Source organism: Seriola dumerili, unplaced genomic scaffold, assembly GCF_002260705.1.
Source record: "Seriola dumerili isolate Sdu_G_001 unplaced genomic scaffold, Sdu_1.0 BDQW01000109.1, whole genome shotgun sequence".
In the NCBI taxonomy this organism is placed as follows: Eukaryota; Metazoa; Chordata; class Actinopteri; order Carangiformes; family Carangidae; genus Seriola; species Seriola dumerili.
In genome coordinates, this window is record NW_019174364.1 from 578,343 (window position 1) to 596,070 (window position 17,728).

At 39.2% G+C, this 17,728-nt stretch overlaps 1 protein-coding gene across 1 annotated transcript; it reads right to left on the minus strand.

Annotated features, from left to right (window-relative positions):
- Positions 1-346: 346 nt before the first annotated feature.
- LOC111222956 (myosin heavy chain, fast skeletal muscle-like) lies at positions 347-15,073 on the minus strand. Its single transcript, XM_022746894.1, has 40 exons — positions 15,043-15,073; positions 14,644-14,854; positions 14,404-14,547; positions 14,143-14,299; positions 13,913-13,940; positions 13,676-13,790; positions 13,495-13,587; positions 13,346-13,409; positions 13,149-13,247; positions 12,952-13,055; positions 12,577-12,715; positions 11,845-11,963; positions 11,592-11,741; positions 11,335-11,505; positions 10,934-11,240; positions 10,399-10,472; positions 9,741-9,828; positions 9,419-9,536; positions 9,212-9,335; positions 8,983-9,119; positions 7,475-7,730; positions 7,137-7,379; positions 6,867-7,043; positions 6,555-6,700; positions 6,381-6,471; positions 5,491-5,880; positions 5,201-5,327; positions 4,961-5,079; positions 4,654-4,850; positions 4,383-4,566; positions 4,134-4,299; positions 3,699-3,823; positions 3,256-3,564; positions 2,954-3,157; positions 2,745-2,870; positions 2,034-2,204; positions 1,655-1,759; positions 895-990; positions 572-703; positions 347-433 (listed from the first exon to the last, which is right to left on the minus strand). The coding sequence occupies exons 2-40, from the start codon at positions 14,845-14,847 to the stop codon at positions 413-415; spliced, it is 5,820 nt and encodes a 1,939-aa protein (XP_022602615.1). The 5' UTR covers positions 14,848-14,854; positions 15,043-15,073; the 3' UTR covers positions 347-412.
- Positions 15,074-17,728: the final 2,655 nt, after the last annotated feature.

The window sequence follows — 17,728 nt, forward strand, 5'->3', positions numbered from 1 at the left end:
TATGTAAATGCATGAGCTGAGCTGTAGTTTATAATGCATAATTATGTATTCATTTATAATTTTGTGTACTTAAGGAGCACTTATTGGTTTTGATAAATGTATCTCTGTATGCAGTTGTTGAAATTGTTTTCTATTGGATTATATTGTAATAAATAATTGAAATACTCCAGACAGTTTAGTCGCTATAGTTGAGAAGCTGCATGATTTGGATAAAATTGTCAATCTCTCTCTACAAGCTTTAAGTTAAAGGGTATCACCATTGTATTTGAACTATGTTTGTATTATATAATTTGAATCAAGAATTAAGAGAGACAAAGACAGTCAATTGCTTGTAGATTTATTTCTTGTTAAACACTCGACAAAAAGATCATATTGTATGATTTCTTGTGCTGTGTCTCGTCTAGACTGATGCTCATTCTTCAGCCTCCTTTCCCTTTAAATCAATACAAAGACACAGAGAGAAGTTACTGTTCAAAGGACATTGTTAAAATATTCTGTAAAGATACCGAAGTTTCTTGTATCATAATTATTATGGCAGAAAATGTAATGACGGCTAAATGAATCAATATACCCTGACGATTTCACGACTCTTGGCTCTCAGCTTGTTGACTTGAGACTCAGCGATGTCAGCACGCTCCTGAGCCTCCTCCAGCTCATGCTGAACCTTCCTGTACCTGGACAGGTGAGTGTTGGCCTGCTCCTCCTGGAAAGCATTAAGTGACAGTACAGTGTTACACTGAACCATCTTGCCAGTTGTATGAAATAAAAAGCCACACGCTCAACAAATCACGCTGCATCATGCTGTCAGTCGTCTGGTGTTAAGCACACTTGAAGTAAAGGTGTTAGTAGAGTAACACATATTTGGACTGCATGTGTCGAATATTTCACACTCACAGCTTCCTCAGACTGCCTCTTGTAGGATTTCATTTTGAGCTGCAGCTTGTCCACCAGATCCTGAAGTCGGGCGATATTCTTCTTGTCCTCCTCAGCCTAGAGGTAGTGCACAGTATAATATAACTGAGACTAAAACTACAAGGAGGTCCGTCATCCCCTCTTGTTTCATGAATATCTTTAAAACCACTTGAGAGCACATTCTTATGTACAACTTCCACAATCAACTCATTTCAGAAAGCTTGACAAGAGCACAACAGCACACGCCACACATATCGAAGATATGACTCAATGCAACACAGCAGAGAAATCTGCATACCGTCGCTTTCACCACTTGCAGAATGTGTAAAGAGAATCCTTCAGTGCTGCACAGACACTGTCATCTCTGTCAATCAGGTTGTCTGTGAGTGTGCATTCAACAGTTCCTCCTCTTTCCAGTTTTTCATAGTGAAAATCTGTCAAACACCTCTATAAATGTCACACATGTGGCATCCTAATATAAGCACATAACTGGATGTATTTATAGCAGGAATTGTAGAGTTTTTATTTTTAGCTGTGGTCTACTCTATATCACCTCAGTATGTCAAGCAGTGACATATGATGGTGATTCATGCCCTCTAGGGGTTTGAAACACAATGTACATCCAGTTTGTTTTCAGAAACACAAATTACAGAAAGAAATTAAAATAATAATATTGAGTTGATTTGTTTAATTACATTTTCAGGTGTACTATATATAAGATTTATGTTTTGGTTCTCCGTACCTGGTAAGTCATTTCCTTCACTCTGCGTTCATATTTACGGACGCCTTTCACAGCTTCAGCTCCACGCTTCTGCTCAGCCTCGACTTCAGACTCGAGCTCTCGAACCTTAACAACAAGAAGTCCAGATTTCATCAGTGTTCAAACAGCAAAGTCATATGATGTAACTGTAATGTGTATTCTTAAGTCAAAAGATTTGTTACATCTGAAAATAGTCCAATATAAATGAACATATACAGTTTTTTGGGGACATTCGCATCCATTTAATCCTCATCAGAGTTGGATATGAATACCCTAAAACTGAAAGTCCTCAATTCAATTGTACTTCAAAAAGTACAGGGATATAGAGCCACAACACAAAGGAAATATGTAGTAGATTTACCCTAGCCTCTAGTTTCTGGAGCTGCTTCTTGCCGCCCTTCATGGCCAGATTCTCAGCCTCATCCAGACGGTGCTGCAGGTCCTTCACTGTCACCTCCAGGTTCTTCTTCATCCTCTCCAAATGAGCACTGGTGTCCTGCTCTTTCTTCAACTCTTCTGCCATCATGGCAGCCTAATCATTAAAAAGGCCAATGAGCAGAATGATCAATAGTACGGCCTAATTTGTAAGTCAAATGCAAAACAAAAGGGTAAACTGCAACAGGATACAGTGTTCAGCTGTAAATATAAGGCAACAAGCATGTACTTTAAGTTATAAAGCAATTATAATGTTCACAAAGGCTTATGTCATATTTTGTTTGATCTTCTGTCCTACCTTACCTGTGATTGTCAGCTGTAAGACTGAAACATTTCAGCTGTTATGTAACCAATCGCCATTGACCACTGCTAGGATGTATGTATGGCTATTGTTTTCAGTATTGTTTAGACATCAAATAAGCTGTCAATGGCTTTCTGTAAGAGTTTTTTCATGACAAACCTTGTATATTTTACTTAATTTAAAATTAGTCATCCATTTCATTTACTCATCCTTTCAAAACCAGGGTACTACTGCTGCTCCAAAGTAACTACTGGAATGTCCCACATGTAACCATATAAGTAGCTGGGTTTTGAACGAAGCACTAAGTACATGCTAAAATACTAAAACAGAGCTCACATCAGTGATGGCCTTCTTGGCCTTTTCTTCAGCATTTCTTGCTTCTTGAACAGCATCTTCCACTTCACCTTGGATCTGGACAAGGTCAGCCTCCAGCTTCTTCTTGGTGTTGATGAGATTTGTGTTCTAAAAGAAAATATACAGTGGGGTTTTCAGTTTTCTTTACATTTACAAAAGTGTCCAATATTTTAAAAATACAGTCATAACACCTGAGAGTGCAGCAGTCCCACACGCTCGCTGGCATCAACCAGCTCCTGTTCAGCCATTTTGCGGCCTCTCTCCGTCTGCTCCAGTGCAACTCTCAGCTCCTCAATCTCAGCCAGCATCAGGTTGTTCCTGCGCTCCACCATGGCAACCTGCTCTTTCATGTCTTCCTGACTTCTAATGGCTTCATCAAGGTGCAGTTGAGTGTCCTGAATTTAAGACAATTCCTCAGTTTACATATGTTTACATCTCTCATGTAGCTGTGTTTTGAAGAATATTTATGTGGTTATGCAGATTTATGCCCAACCTTGAGTTGTCCTTGCACGTTTCTCAGCTGTTTCTGGGCTTCAGCTGCCTGGCGGTTGGCATGACTCAGCTGAATCTCCATCTCATTGAGGTCTCCCTCCATCTTCTTCTTGATCCTCAGGGCATCATTTCTGCTCCTGATCTCAGCGTCCAGCGTGCTCTGCATGGTCTCAATCACTCTCTGGCTGTTCCTCTTGATCTGATCAATCTCCTCGTCCTTCTCTGCAAGTTTCCTGTCAATTTCATTTTTCATCTGGGTGAGCTCCAGCTGGACACGCAGTATCTTTGATTCTTCATGCTCCAGTGTAGCCTAAAAAATGAAATGTAAGAATGTTTTCAGAATTTAAGTATTAAGGATTGGTTGCAATTTGCTGACCAGAAAGAGTTGTAGTTACTGAGTTCCCCGTCTGTGTTTGTACTTTGCAAATATGTCGTTTTAAATACCTCCGCTTCCTCTAGGGCAGTTTGGATTTCTGCTTTCTCATTTTCTGCTATCTTTTTCCCCTTCTCCAGTTCATGAATTGTCTTTCCTGATTCACCAATATGTTCAGTCAAATCAGTGATTTCCTCTGTTGGAAAAGAAAAATAAAACAATAATATTAATGTAACACATTAATACATTGATAATTATTTGTGTTTAGTTTAGCGTTGTAATTAGAGTATTTCTTCAATTCTTTATCTCACTTTCTCCAGTAAGATCGGGCCTGCCATTAAAGCTCAAACAATGGTTGGAGTGTCATGTTTGCAAAACAATTTAACTTACATTGATTTCCCATATGGTGTAAATTGTTTATCCTTCATCTTGAATGTGTCATATATTTAGTAAAATATCTTTTTCAAAGTAATGTCAACAATCACATGTAGGATTTATCGTCTTACGTTGCAGGTTCTTGTTCTCCCTCTTCAGGGTCTCCAAGTGGTCCAGAGTTTCTTCATAGGAGTTCTTCATCTTGAACAGCTCAGTACTCATTGAGCGAGCCTCCTTCTGAGCTCCCTCCAGCTCTGCCTGGCTCTCCTCATACTTCTGCTTCCACTCAGCCAGAACCTGAACATATAAGACAGAAATTAGAGTGTTTTCTATCAGATCGTGTTTACCAGTCGAACCTGCGTATTAAAAAAATATCTAACCTTGTCGAAGTTCCTTTGCTTCTTGTCGAGGTTAGCAGCTAGAGCATTAGCTCTCTCCACATCGATCATCAGGTCCTCCACTTCACCCTGCAGTCTCTGTTTCGTCTTTTCCAGAGAGGCACATTTTGCGTTCACAGCCTCGATGGACTCCTCAGCATCCTGAAGACGCTGGGCAAGCTTCTTCCTGTGAGAACGTACAGTAAACAGGTTTAATGATCATTTACAGAATCAATGCAGGTGGAAACAGTGTGACTTCAGGACTGTCCATTACTTAGCCTCCTCCAGCTCCTCAGTGCGCTGGATGGCATCAGTCTCGTATTTGGTTCTCCACTGAGCCACCTCGCTGTTGGCCTTGGACAATGCACGCTGCAGCTCAGCCTTGGCCTCCTGCTCCTCCTCATACTGCTCTCTGAGCAGGTCGCAGTCATGACGGGATGACTGAACAGAATGAGCCAGGGCGTTCTTGGCCTAATGATCATATGATGCAAATTTATCACACGTATTTTTACATTATCATCATTACTAAGAAATAAATATGGGCATTTGTGGCTGCATTCAGCAAGAGTGTGATGTAGTACCTTGACTTCTTCCTCGAGGTGCCTTTTGAGCTCCTCAATCTGATGAATATAAGCCTGTTTGCCCCTTGTAAGCTGTGAAACAAGAGACTCCTTTTCCTCCAACTGACGACCAACTTCCCCTGATTGGAATCAAACAAAATAATTTCCTCAGCATCTTTAGTTAGTGATTTTTGTTGCTCTATTGTTTTGTGAAACATTGCAGGTTCTGTTTTTATCTTAAATCCCAGATGCTGCACTCACCATTTTCAGTCATAAGTCTTGATCTCTGAACATTAATTTCATTTAACTGACGCATATGCTCTTCATTCTTGGTCTTCAATTCACTTAGTTGATCCTCAAGAGAACGGCACATTTTCTCCAAGTTACCCTAGAGACATAAACAACATACTTACAATATACAACAATATACAACATACATGCTAAAATGTGTAGTAAAGTCCACCATAGTCACAATACTTCTGTACAAAATATAAAGCTTGAATTGCTGTAATTATTATTCTTTTATTAAAAGAATCATTTGTAGATTTTACTTTTGATTTGGCGATAGACTCCATATTGCTGCTGAGGTCATCGATCTCCATCTTGAATTCACTTTTCTCTTTCTCCAGCTTCTGTTTGACTCTCTGGAGGTTATCGATCTGTTCTCCCAGCTCTGCCACACTGTCAGCCTGCTTCTTGCGCAGAGCTGCAGCGGTGGCCTCGTGCTGCAGGGTGGATTCTTCAAGATCACGACGCAGCTTCTGGAACTCGGCCTCACGCTTCTTGTTCATCTCAATCTGTACAGATGTTGCTCCACCAGCTTCTTCGAGCCTCTCGCTGATCTCCTCAAGTTCCCTGGAGAGATCAGACCTCTGCTTCTCCACCTTGGCCCGAGCAGCCCTCTCAGCCTCAATCTCCTCCTCCAGCTCCTCAATGCGAGCCTGTGATGTAAAAAAAAAAAGTACATAAGTCATGTTTAAGTGTGCTGCAAGTCGAACCCTTACTTCAAATGCTCATTACTTTGAGTGACAGTATGTCTGAAGTTTCTTTTTTGGGTCTCTGACCAAATTGTAAATCATATTATTGAAAAACGAGACAATCTCTCATAATACAGAGAAAATAAACAGCCTTTCTTTTCTGACAGTAAACCACAGGACACTTCAAAGTCCCAGCTGAAGTTTATACTGATAAGGTTATGATTTTTTTTTTTTAAAGAAAAATACTGTTTTCTTCTCACCAATCCTAAGTGTTTGTTCGAATTTTTCAAACAGCTTAATTATAGAGATGTAAATGCACCAAAAAGGTTGCAAGATTTGTTATAATTTTAGTGAGTGTAAAATAACTGCACCTGAATTACATTGTCCATCCATCAGTCACCATTACTAACAAACATTCAACAAAATTTGCCTCCACAAAGTCCAAACTGATATTTACACATTACCTGCAGTTCCTTGATTTTCTTATGAAGCTGAACACTAATTCCCTGTTCATCTTCTATCTTGCTGAGAAGCTGGCTGATCTCAAAGTCCCTCCTTTAATAGCAAAAACAATGTTAGCTGAACACTTGATTTTAGAAATTTTGGGGGTCATAATTTAAATTCCCATCTTTACACACTTCTTTATTTTCTCCTCAGACTGCTGCTTGTCGTTCTCCAGATCCATTATGGATTCATGGGCCAGTTTCAGATCTCCTTCAAGCTTCCTTTTCGCTCGCTCAAGATCCATACGGAGCTTCCTCTCCTGTTCCAAGGAACCTTCGAGCTAGGAAGTCACACATACAGTAGTGTAATGAATATCAATGGAAATATTTCAACCAGTTGCAGTATCTGTAAGCATGCACAAGTGATCTAATCTGTCAGTTTTAATTTGCATCCAAAATGCACATTTAATACAGAAACATTTTCTTCAAACACATATAGAAACTCACATCATCCACTTGCTGCTCCAGCTTGGTCTTGGCCTTTGTCAGAGTGTTGACTTTGTCTTCCTCTGCCTGCAGATCATCAAGGACCTGCTGATGGGCCTCCTGGAGGGCTTTCTTCTCTTTGGTCAACTTGGCAATGGTCTCATCTTGAGCAGTCATTTCCTCAACCAGGTTTTTAACCTAAAGAGTTTTAATAAATTACATTTTTTTAATATTTGATCAAAGCATATTTACAATGCACACAGTTGAATAAACTGAAATTATGACTGTCACCTTGTTCTCAGTGGCGTGTTTCTCCTTTTCCACCTTCGCCAGGGTGAGCTCCAGGTCATCAATGTCCTTCTTCAACTCAGAGCACTCATCCTCCAGCTTCCTCTTCTTTGCAGTCAACTCAGCGTTGATTTCCTCCTCATCCTCCAGCCTCTCAGCCGTCTCTTTGACTTTGGCTTCAAGCTGGATTTTTGCTTTAATGAGCCCCTCACACCTTTCCTCAGCATCAGCGAGGTTTTCACCTTCCTAGATTCACAATGACATATAATAAAATAACATTTAGTCAACTGTAAAACCCAGGATCTCAGAAGTAGCAAATTTCCTCTTTCTACTTAACTTACAGACTGAACTTGCAGATGCAAGTCATTCTTCTCTTGCAGGAGAGAAACCATCTTCTCCTCCAATTCTTTCTTCTTGGCCAGAGCCTTTGCTAGCTCCTCTTTGGTCCTTTCAAAGTCCTCTTTCATTTGGGCCATCTCTTTCTCAGTCTCGGCACTCTTCAGCAGAGGCTTAATCTTGAAGTACAGCTTCATCCATGGCCAGGTTTTGACATTCATGAATGAGCGGATGTTGTACTGGATGGAATAAATTGCCTCTCTGGTGATACAAGACAAAGAAAGAAAGGTTTCTTCTCTTGTTTGGTTTTATAGAATATACATGCACATATTAAAGACAGTTGAGTGAGACTTTTTCTTACTGCAGCAGTATCAGCCCTTACTTCCATTATTGAGGCTAGAAATACAGTTTATGGGCTTAACAATATAGCATTGTGAAAACATGTTACAGTGTTATTGACCTCAGGGACCAAGCCTTAGCTGAGGAGCTCCTGGTCAATAAAGGAAGAGACATCAAACAGTGCACCACATATGGACCTTAAGAACTGGCAACCCCAGTTTATCCACCTCCTCTCTGATCTCCACAGTAGGAAAGAGATCATGTGGTCTACTTTATACACACTTTTAACTGCATTGTGTCTGAATGGTGCTGCCTAAATAAACTTGCCCTTCCTGACAACAAATTAATAAAAGACAAAAATTCTGTTCTTCTGACTCTCTGATATTCCACAGCTTCACACACACAACTGTCTGGTGTTAACTCTGTGTTCAATATCCAGATATCTTTGGTCCAGCAAGTAACCTTTTTCCCTGGGAGTCCCTTGTCCCTACACTACAGAGCTCAAACTCGGTGACTGAAAACAAAGAGGTAATGACACTTGGCGGGCTAATCCGATGCCAAAGAGATAACCAGTAGCTTGCATTTGCTATGCTGCTAAATGAACCATGTGCATGGGTTTTTCAGTGAGCTTAAGCAACTTTAAGTAAAGAATCAAAATTATAAAAGCTTAAGTATCATCATGTGCAATACCTATGGAGATTTTAGTCAGAAATCTGTCCAAAATTATTAATGTCATCCATTCTTATGCTCTGTAATGCTAGTGGAGCGGCTCCTCTGTCTCCTTGGATCTCATTAGGATGTCAGACATATGCTTTTTCCATCACTGCCACAGTACTGACTGTACTGAATATTAGCTAGGAGCAACCACTTTGAAGCAACCCCACATATCCATAAAAACACCAGGTCAGAGTCAACAGCAAGCCAGTCCTCCAGTAACTGCACTGACAATCATATTTATAGGAAAGTCTGAACAATATGCTGCTGCAACAACTACCATAACCTGCACTACATTATGTAAACCACGTACAGCATCTTGAACACTGTATCATCCCATATATATATATATATATATATATATTTATAAGAAATATTTTTAATACCAAAAATTTCATTTCATTTTTTTTCCAAATGCTCTACATGACAGCTTATTTATAATATAAAATCATAAACCAACCTTCTTGCCATCATCTTGACAAATTCTCGTCTCATGAGGAAACCTCTGCAGAGAGCCTGAGTCATTGTGACCAGCGCGACCAGTTTTTCATCTCTCATCTCCTCAAGTGTACCCAGTAGTCCAGCCTTGAAGAATACCTATTCATCGATACAATGGCAATGACTTAACCAAAAAAAAATTACACAGTGATTTTACCGTTTCATGATTGTAATTGAGTCTCTTTATTTACCTTGGTATGGCCAAATCTGTACTGTGATTTGTCCACGCTAATGGATTCCAGTAGTTTCTCTGAGGCCTTCTTGTTGTCAATGAATTGCCCCTCAGGGATGACACTAGCATTCAATACTTTGTATCTGAAAGGATTGACTTGAATCAGATCATCTAGAAAGCAGAATCATCATATGTCGACTAACGGGTACCTAAGTAGCTACTGTACCTCTGCTTAAAGTCACCATAGAGGATTCTGCTGGGGAAACCTTTCCTACAGATCCTGATACCTTCCAGCACACCGTTACACCTCAGCTGGTGGATGACCAGGAAGTTCTCCATAAGACCTTAAATAGTAAGAGTACTGTTTAGGTGACTATGGGTCAGACAAGCTAATCATACCGTAGGTGAATGAGTTATGGGCTCATGAGGTGATTATAAAACTGCATGAAGACCTCTCTCATAGGAGCTCTGTTGAGGAAATGAGACTTGCATGCTATTCGTGTACAGTGTACACTTTTGTTAGTAGACGTGACTTTTTTGGGACCTACCTGGTGTTTTTGATTCATTGGGAATTAAACAGCGCACAAAATGTGGGTGCGTGCTCCTTAAGTTGGTCATCAGCTTCCCCAGGTTTTCCTAGTGACAGACAAAACATTTTGAATTTGAATTTCTTTCCCAAACAATTACATAAAAACATTAACATGATTACATTACCCTACATGTTTCATAACCTTTAGATAACATAACCCCACAGCACAAAAAATACAAATGTTGGTGGATAAATGAGCTTAACATTGAAGTTTTAATTTGTAAAGGTTAAAAGGTTTGGTGGTATATCTGAACTTATATATATCACAACTGAAATATGTTTTTGTTTGTATAGTTTTTTGTTTTACATCAAAGAATTTGTGTTTTTCTGTTAATAAATGTTTTAGAAATCTGAATGAATCCAGACCACCCATGTTGGACAGTCTTCCTAATTAATACAACACCTTCATCTGCAGCAATGTGCATTTAGGTAACGAAGAAGGCCTGCTACAGATCTCTGGTATTAACAAGTCACAGATGTACTATAGTCATGTTTCTTGTGTAATGCTTGGCATTAGGATCTCCGACTATGAACAACCCTGTGCACTGTTTACAAACAATCATATGTGTTACTATTGAAAAGTGAGTATAAAACATATTTGTAAAAATAAAAATTACCCTGAAGAGAGCCGACACCGTCTGGAAGGAACCACCCTTCTTCTTGCCACCACCCTTCTTTCCACCTTTAGCATCTGTAAAAAGCATTTACAGTTTTTTCTATTTTACATCCTCATTTTGCACTTTGGTAAGTATGATGGTCATTCAATCACTTTTTAGGAAACACAGAAGTTGAAAACTATTGTGGATCCCAGAAAGAGGCTGAGCGCTGTGTGAGAGAAGAAAGATATTCTTTCGCTTTTAACTTTCTCTCTGAGCAATCATTTTACAAGTGCATATAGCTGAAATCACAGCACAGTCTATGTCTTTAATTTATGTTTGTTGATGTGATGTTGCTTTATTAAAATCAATATTTTAGCCGTGTAGAGCAGCAGCTTGGAAATAATGTGGAAGTTAACATGCAGTCTTAATAGGCCTTTTCAGTCACTATTTCAAACTTGTTCTGTTGTCTGACAACAGAAACAGAAAAAACATGTGATTAAGAACAGCTTTATTGGGAATTCTGCTTGTATATGTGAGCATAAAAAAACACTACCGTCTGATCCGGCATGTGCTGCATAGAGGTGACCCAGCAGTTTGACTGAAGACTTCTGGTAGAGCTGAACCACTGAGTCGTTCAGGGGATCTTTGTTCTTGTCCAGCCAGCCAAGGACATTGTAATCAACAGTGCCAGCATAGTGCACCAGAGAGAAGTGAGCCTCAGCTTTGCCTTTGGCAGGTTTTGGTTTTTGGAAGGGGGCACTTTTCCCAAGATGCTGGTCGTACATTTTGTTCTTGAAGGTCATGTCTGTTGCCTTGGGGAACATGCACTCCTCTTCAAGGATGGAGAAGATGCCCATTGGCTGTGGATAATTACACAAAATGAAATTCTGCACTGCCATATTATGGTGGAGAAAATAAATTTTTCTTCATTATTGAAAATCTCTTCTGTAGTACCTTCTCAATAAGCTCAATGCAGGCAGCCAAATCCATGCCAAAGTCAATGAACTCCCATTCAATTCCCTGTTTCTTGTACTCGTATGGCTCCAGGACAACCATGTGCTGGTTGAAAAACTGTTGCAGTTTTTCATTGGTGAAGTTGATACAAAGCTGCTCCAAGCTGTTGAACTTGAAATAAGAAAGACGATAAATGGCCAAACTTTAACTGTGCTGCTTCACTCTGCACGAACAAGTGCTGTGTGTAGTTAACTTACATCAAAGATTTCAAACCCAGCAATGTCTAAGACACCGATGAAATAGCTTCTTGGCTGCCTGGTATCCAGCATCTCATTGATTCTGATGACCATCCACAAGAACATTTTCTCATAGACAGACTTGGAGAGAGCCATGACGGAATTATGCACCTAAAGATGGAAAGAGTTGGAGTTCTGGTTATGCATGACAAGTGGTATTTTCATATTAATTAATACATTTATGTTCCTAGACTAATATCTGTACGTAAATTACCTGTGGCACAGTTTGACCTTTAACCACCATTTCATTGCCGACCTTGACCCTTGGGTAACACAGTGCCTTGAGCATATCAGCAGAGTTCAGACCCATGAGGTAGGCGATTTTATCAGCCTCTGATAAAAAACAGAAACCACAAAGATTAACACATATTTCTAAATGATGCTTCCAAGTTACAAAGGTGATTGGTGATGGTATGAGAATCTACAGTATTTTTACAAAATCCATCCATTTAGCCTGTGCTGCTTAGGTGGATCAAGGCCACAGTGACTTCAAGCTAAGCAGGGTAGCAGTGACATCATCAACATTGCCAAATGTTCAGACTGCTCCTGGGGAATCCTGAGCCATTCCCAGGCATCCAGCATGTTCTCGGTCTGCCCGAGGGTCTACTGCCAGTTGAGTGTGCTCAGAGGACATTACTTAGAAAAGCATCTGGGAGGTATCTTTAACTGGCTTCTTTCAGTGCAAAGGACCAATAGGTTCACTCTGAGCTCCCTCCAGTTACCTGATTTCATTACCTGGCCTTCAGCCAAGACACCTTGAAACACTCTAGACACCCTAACTTTTACAATGCAACTATTCTCAATTGTAGAAACATAAATGAATATACAAACACTACTGTATGTGTGAAACTGGATCTCTGATTATAGGACACAGTGAAAAAGAATACAGGATATTGGTAAAAATAAATTGCTCCAACTATAATATTAAGAAATTTTACTCATTTACCCTCAGTGCCATCAGGCTCAGCCTGCTCTTCACGCTGCTTTTGCTTGAACTTCATGTTTCCATGATGCATCACAGCTCCAGTCAGCTTGTAAATACTCATCTTCTCCTCTGTTGTGAAGCCCAGGATGTCAATGGCAGTCTGTAGAAAGAATCATCAAAAACACAGATCTGTTGAAAACTGTTCCTCTCAGGTCATCTCCAGTAAGGAACCTTCGTTACACAGAAAGGTTTACTTGTTCATTGTGAGTTATCAGTTGCTAAAAGACACCATCTTTGACATAATCTAAGAAATCCTTACATCAGGTGTGATATTTAATCCCTTTAAAGTTACAGTGTAACTTTTAATCTTTCTGATTTTGCAGCATGTCTACTCACATCAGTGGCGATGAATTCTTCTATGTCATTGATACTCTTGACAGTGATTTCACCATGACTGACCATGGGAAAGTCGTAAGGGTTGGTGGTGATGAGGAGACCCTCTGGAAAAATATGGATTGTATTTCATTATACAGACTCAGGTAAAGCATGCATTTATTCGATAAAATTATATTTTGTATGGCTAAATTGCTCACCTATCAGCTCAGGTTTGTGGCCTGTCATGAGCTGATAGAAGATGTGGTAGCTCCTCTCAGCAGACAGCTGGAACGTCACTCGAGACTTCTCCAGCAGATCTGTCGATCACACAGTTAGACACCGGTCAGTTCTGCTCAACAAACTGAGGGTACGAGAACAAACTAAGGTTTGTGTGCTGTGCCACATCTAGCCTTACATGTTTCAATGTCTGCTGAGGCCAACTTCCCAGTTGTTCCGAAGTGGATTCTGATAAATTTACCCTATTCAAAAGAAGACTGTGAATTAGGATTATTACTTCTTAAAAACTGATATTGTGCCAAAAGAATCAGGTTAGCAAACACTTACAAAACGGGATGAGTTGTCATTCCTCACAGTTTTGGCATTTCCATAAGCCTCCAGCAGTGGGTTAGCTGCAATGATCTGATCCTCCAGCGACCCCTGAAAATGATGTTCCATGGTGTGTCTTAGTATTTTCTTATATTCATTTTCATAAATATCATCATGTACAGTATATTACATTATTTACCTGCATTTTTCCAGAAATTTGCTCAGCAGCTTTTTTTCCTGAAGCCACTGCGATTGTTGCAAAGTACTGGATGACACGTTTGGTGTTGACAGTCTTTCCTGCACCGGATTCTCCACTAGAATTAATTATATGACACATTTGTTAGTGTAAGTCAGACATAATAGTAGTAATAATAGTACAGAAATAATCAGTCTAAGTTATATTAGTCAAAATTAGCTCTCTTTAGTGTTGACTTACGTAATCAGGATGGACTGATTCTCACGATCTGTTGAGAGAATGCAGTTTGAACACTTATGCTGTATTATTGCATCCATTTATCATGAACAGTGAGACTACATGATATTTTATATTACAGCAGTCAGGGTGTGCCCATAGGTTGCAAGTTTACCGATTACAACAATCTAAAACACTGTATAATTTTCAAAGGTTGGTTTCTCTGAAAGAGCGGCTTATAAAATGATTAATACCTTGGAGCATGAACTGATAGGCGTTGTCAGAGATGGAGAAGATGTGGGGCGGAGCCTCAATCCTCTTTTTCCCTCTGTATCCTGCTACAACCACTGCATCATACACTGGGAGCCACTTGTAGGGGTTCACAGTGACGCAGAACAGCCCTGAGTAGGTCTGTTTTAAGAAGAGGATATTTGAATTAGTGTGACCTCCATGTTTACATTATCTATCTATCTATCTATCTATCTATCTATCTACAGTATTTAAACTGGTCTTACGTAGATCATCCATGCTGCATAGCGCTCTTTGAGGTTATACAGCACAGACGGCTCACTGAGGTGGGTCATCATGGCCATGTCCTCAATCTTGTCGAACTTTGGAGGGTTCATGGGGAAGATGTCATCATCCTTTACAGTGAGAGTCTGTCCCAAAACAAAGTAAGATTAGTACTGAAAGTGTCAGCATCATCATGAGAATATGTAGTCATTACTTTCACTTGTGTCATTGCATCTACATACCTTCCCACCCTTAATTTCCACGGTGGCTTTGCCACCCTCCTTCTTCACTAGTTTACCCTTCAAATACATTTCAGCGGGCTCAGTCACAAAGTAAGCTGTTTTGGCATCAAAGGGAGTGTTTTGAGCCTCTATTCTCTCCCTTTCAGGTTTCCGGAGGTATATGGCTGCCGGGCCAAAACACTCCATTTCTGGGTCCCCACTCATGGTGCGTCTGTAGAAAGAAAATAAGAATTACTACTACTACTATTAATATTTTCATTTGTATTGAGAGAAAGATAATTTAAGATTGGTTTCTTTAAAATAAAAAAGTGCTTGGCTTATTAATACATTTTGATTAATAATACATTAATACATTTGATTTTTTTTTTTTTTTAGTTAAGTCACATGAATCTCATTCACCTTTTTGATGCCAAGTGATGCAGTTGCTGTGTGGATACTACAAAAGTCAAATTCAAATTAGAAGTAGACAAAAAACTCACAAAGCAGATTAATGAATAAACCGCAGATCACAGTTAAAGCGTGATAAAGGACTTACCTCCTCTGGCAGCCTATCAGTCCAATACTTTGGTGGAGCCTGGGCGCGCCTCTTTTATACTGAAATCGCTGGCCACCATGCAGGAGCAGCCCTCCTGTTAAGGTCACTGAGCTTGTCTAAGAAGAATGGTATGAGATAGCTGCCCAATCTCATCATCGCCACTGGTGTCACCTTATCCTACATAATACAAAAACAAACATTGAACTAAACCCCAGATCAAAATGACTAATTCTTGTCCAAAAACTAACCAGTAGATTTTGACTATGCATTTTAACATGTAAACATGCCATACTTTGTGCACAGTGGTTCTACTAGAAGGAATAAATGCTATATAATGCATTTCAAGAAATATTCTATCATATATTTTATATAAATGAAAATTAGGAATTAAGCTGTTACTCAAAATCTTTGTGAATGTGCACCACATATTCATTTTTACAGGATTTTGGTCTCCATCTGCAAAGACACATTTGACATTGTTTCAAACATCTCTTGAGCAGAGGCTCAAGTGTTTAGTTGAAGCTAATTTAAGATCCATTATGGTCCATTATACTGTTGTGCTTTCTCCCCAAAGAAAGATGACACCTAGGATGCTGTGAAAAGTATTCTCTTGTGGTGTGATTCAGTTGCAATAAAAGGTGACATTCAATATGTCTGGCATTTCTTTCCAGTCTTATTAGGACTTAAAGCAAATATAGCCTCCAGCTCAAAAATATCCAAGCCTTACTTATTACAATTGTTTACAAATGCATTGAACGCTTCAGTTAATTACATGTCAGATGTATTTCAGCATCCTATTACTAAGCACCTAAGAAAAATGTGTATGCTGTGAAGCTCCGTATTCCTGGCTCAGACTAACAGTATTGTGACTAGGTCATGATCTAATCCAGTTGAATTTAGTTTTGTATCGTGGTAAGTAGAGATCTACAGAGGTTTGTTGTTGGTTCTCTTCCTCTTTAGTTTGATGAGCTCTATGGGTCACTGGTCATGGTTTAGTTCCTGCAGGAGCCTCTGATGCTGCAAATAGGTATGCTTTAATTGTCTGCGAAATGAGGTATGTGTAACTGTGTGGTTCTTTGCATTCACAGCTAATATAGTTGGAATATAAAGAAATTAGCTTTACTGCAAATTTCCCCACTGTGGGACTAATAAAGGAAAATCTTATCTCTTATCTTTCTTAACTATTGGTGGTTGCAGCGTGTTGTGTGCCAATGGAACACAAGGGTAGCAGTGATCAGATGAACCTAAGTGTTTTGCACATTTCAGTCAGACTAAATGTAGTCTTTAAAAACCAAAACTTTTTTTTAGGAAAATTCAACTGTTTTCAACATTACTATTAATATACATCATCATTTACATCCAGAGTATATGTTCCTGGGGGGACAAAGTAAATATGTAGAGATCAAAATATGTAAGCAAAACTAGATTAACACATGATCATTTTTCTTCTTAATTTTTTCCACCTTTTACCAGTTTAGTTGTGTGGAATAGGTCGTGTTGTGTTGTGCCAGTACTGTAAAAGATAATGTGCTATTAACGTATGTTATTCTGCAACAAAGAGAAGATGAGGTAGGGAAAGCTGGTAAACACAGATTGTGCTCTATTCTAGATAATTAAGACCCTGAGAAGCTCACATGCACATATGAGATCCAGAGTTATCTGACCAGTGCAGCTGCTGTAATTTCACATGACCCACACAATAACATAGCCTATACAATTCTCTATACTAGCACTTACAGAATGCTCTATTTTCTGAATTGCTTCATTTATAGGTTTTCAATTGTATCTTCTGTATTAATTAATAACAAGTAGAACAAATAATCAACTGCAAATATTTGTCTAAATGAAACAATTTAACAACTTCTTCATATAATAGACCACCTGTTGGTTTTCTGTAAACACTGTCAAGTCTTCAGGGTGGCCAAGACATTTCTGAACTCACTAAATACTCCCTTGAGTGTGATAAATAAGACATCTCTGTGCAGGTGTTACGCAGCACACTGAGGGTTTTGTTTGTGTGTGTGTGCATGTGTGTATGGTTTGTGTTACCATTTACACTTGTGTGAGAGAGAAATTCAAATTAGTTAGGAGAGAAAGGGAGCGAGGAAAAGAGAGATATACAGTGGCACTTTTCTTTGTTGTTTTCTTGAGTCGACACCAAAAAGTTATAACTGCGTTTGTTTTACTGAAGGCAGCAAGTTCAGGTAAGTCGAATACTTAAAATACATGTACCAAGTGGGCCCTCATGATTTCTCTTTACTCCTGTGAAATGTGCTGTACTTATTATGGTACTGTTTTCATTTATAAGTATGTGACATAGTATTGAAGTTGTTACCTGTAAAGGTTATAACTCTGACAACAGGCATGATTTTATTTATTGATTAATTTGCTGTTTGCCGTTTATGTGCAGACTGCATCATGATACATCCACACTTTATAAAAGTATTCAACATAATAGCTTTTTGTTGATATGTTATGCAGTGATGGAGCACGCTGAACTCCCTGATCTGGCCTGAGAGTGAATGCCTTTAGCTTGAACTGTTTTTAAGA

Excerpts from the sequence above, each read along its gene's own strand:
- LOC111222956 (XM_022746894.1), bottom strand. The coding sequence starts at position 14,847 with ATGAGTGGGGACCCAGAAATGGAGTGTTTTGGCCCGGCAGCCATATAC. Across the intron at positions 13,248-13,345 it reads CTCAGCAGACATTGAAACAT|ATCTGCTGGAGAAGTCTCGA; the intron begins GTAAGGCTAGAT and ends TGTGATCGACAG. Across the intron at positions 9,120-9,211 it reads ACAGATTTGGCCATACCAAG|GTATTCTTCAAGGCTGGACT; the intron begins GTAAATAAAGAG and ends ATCGATGAATAG.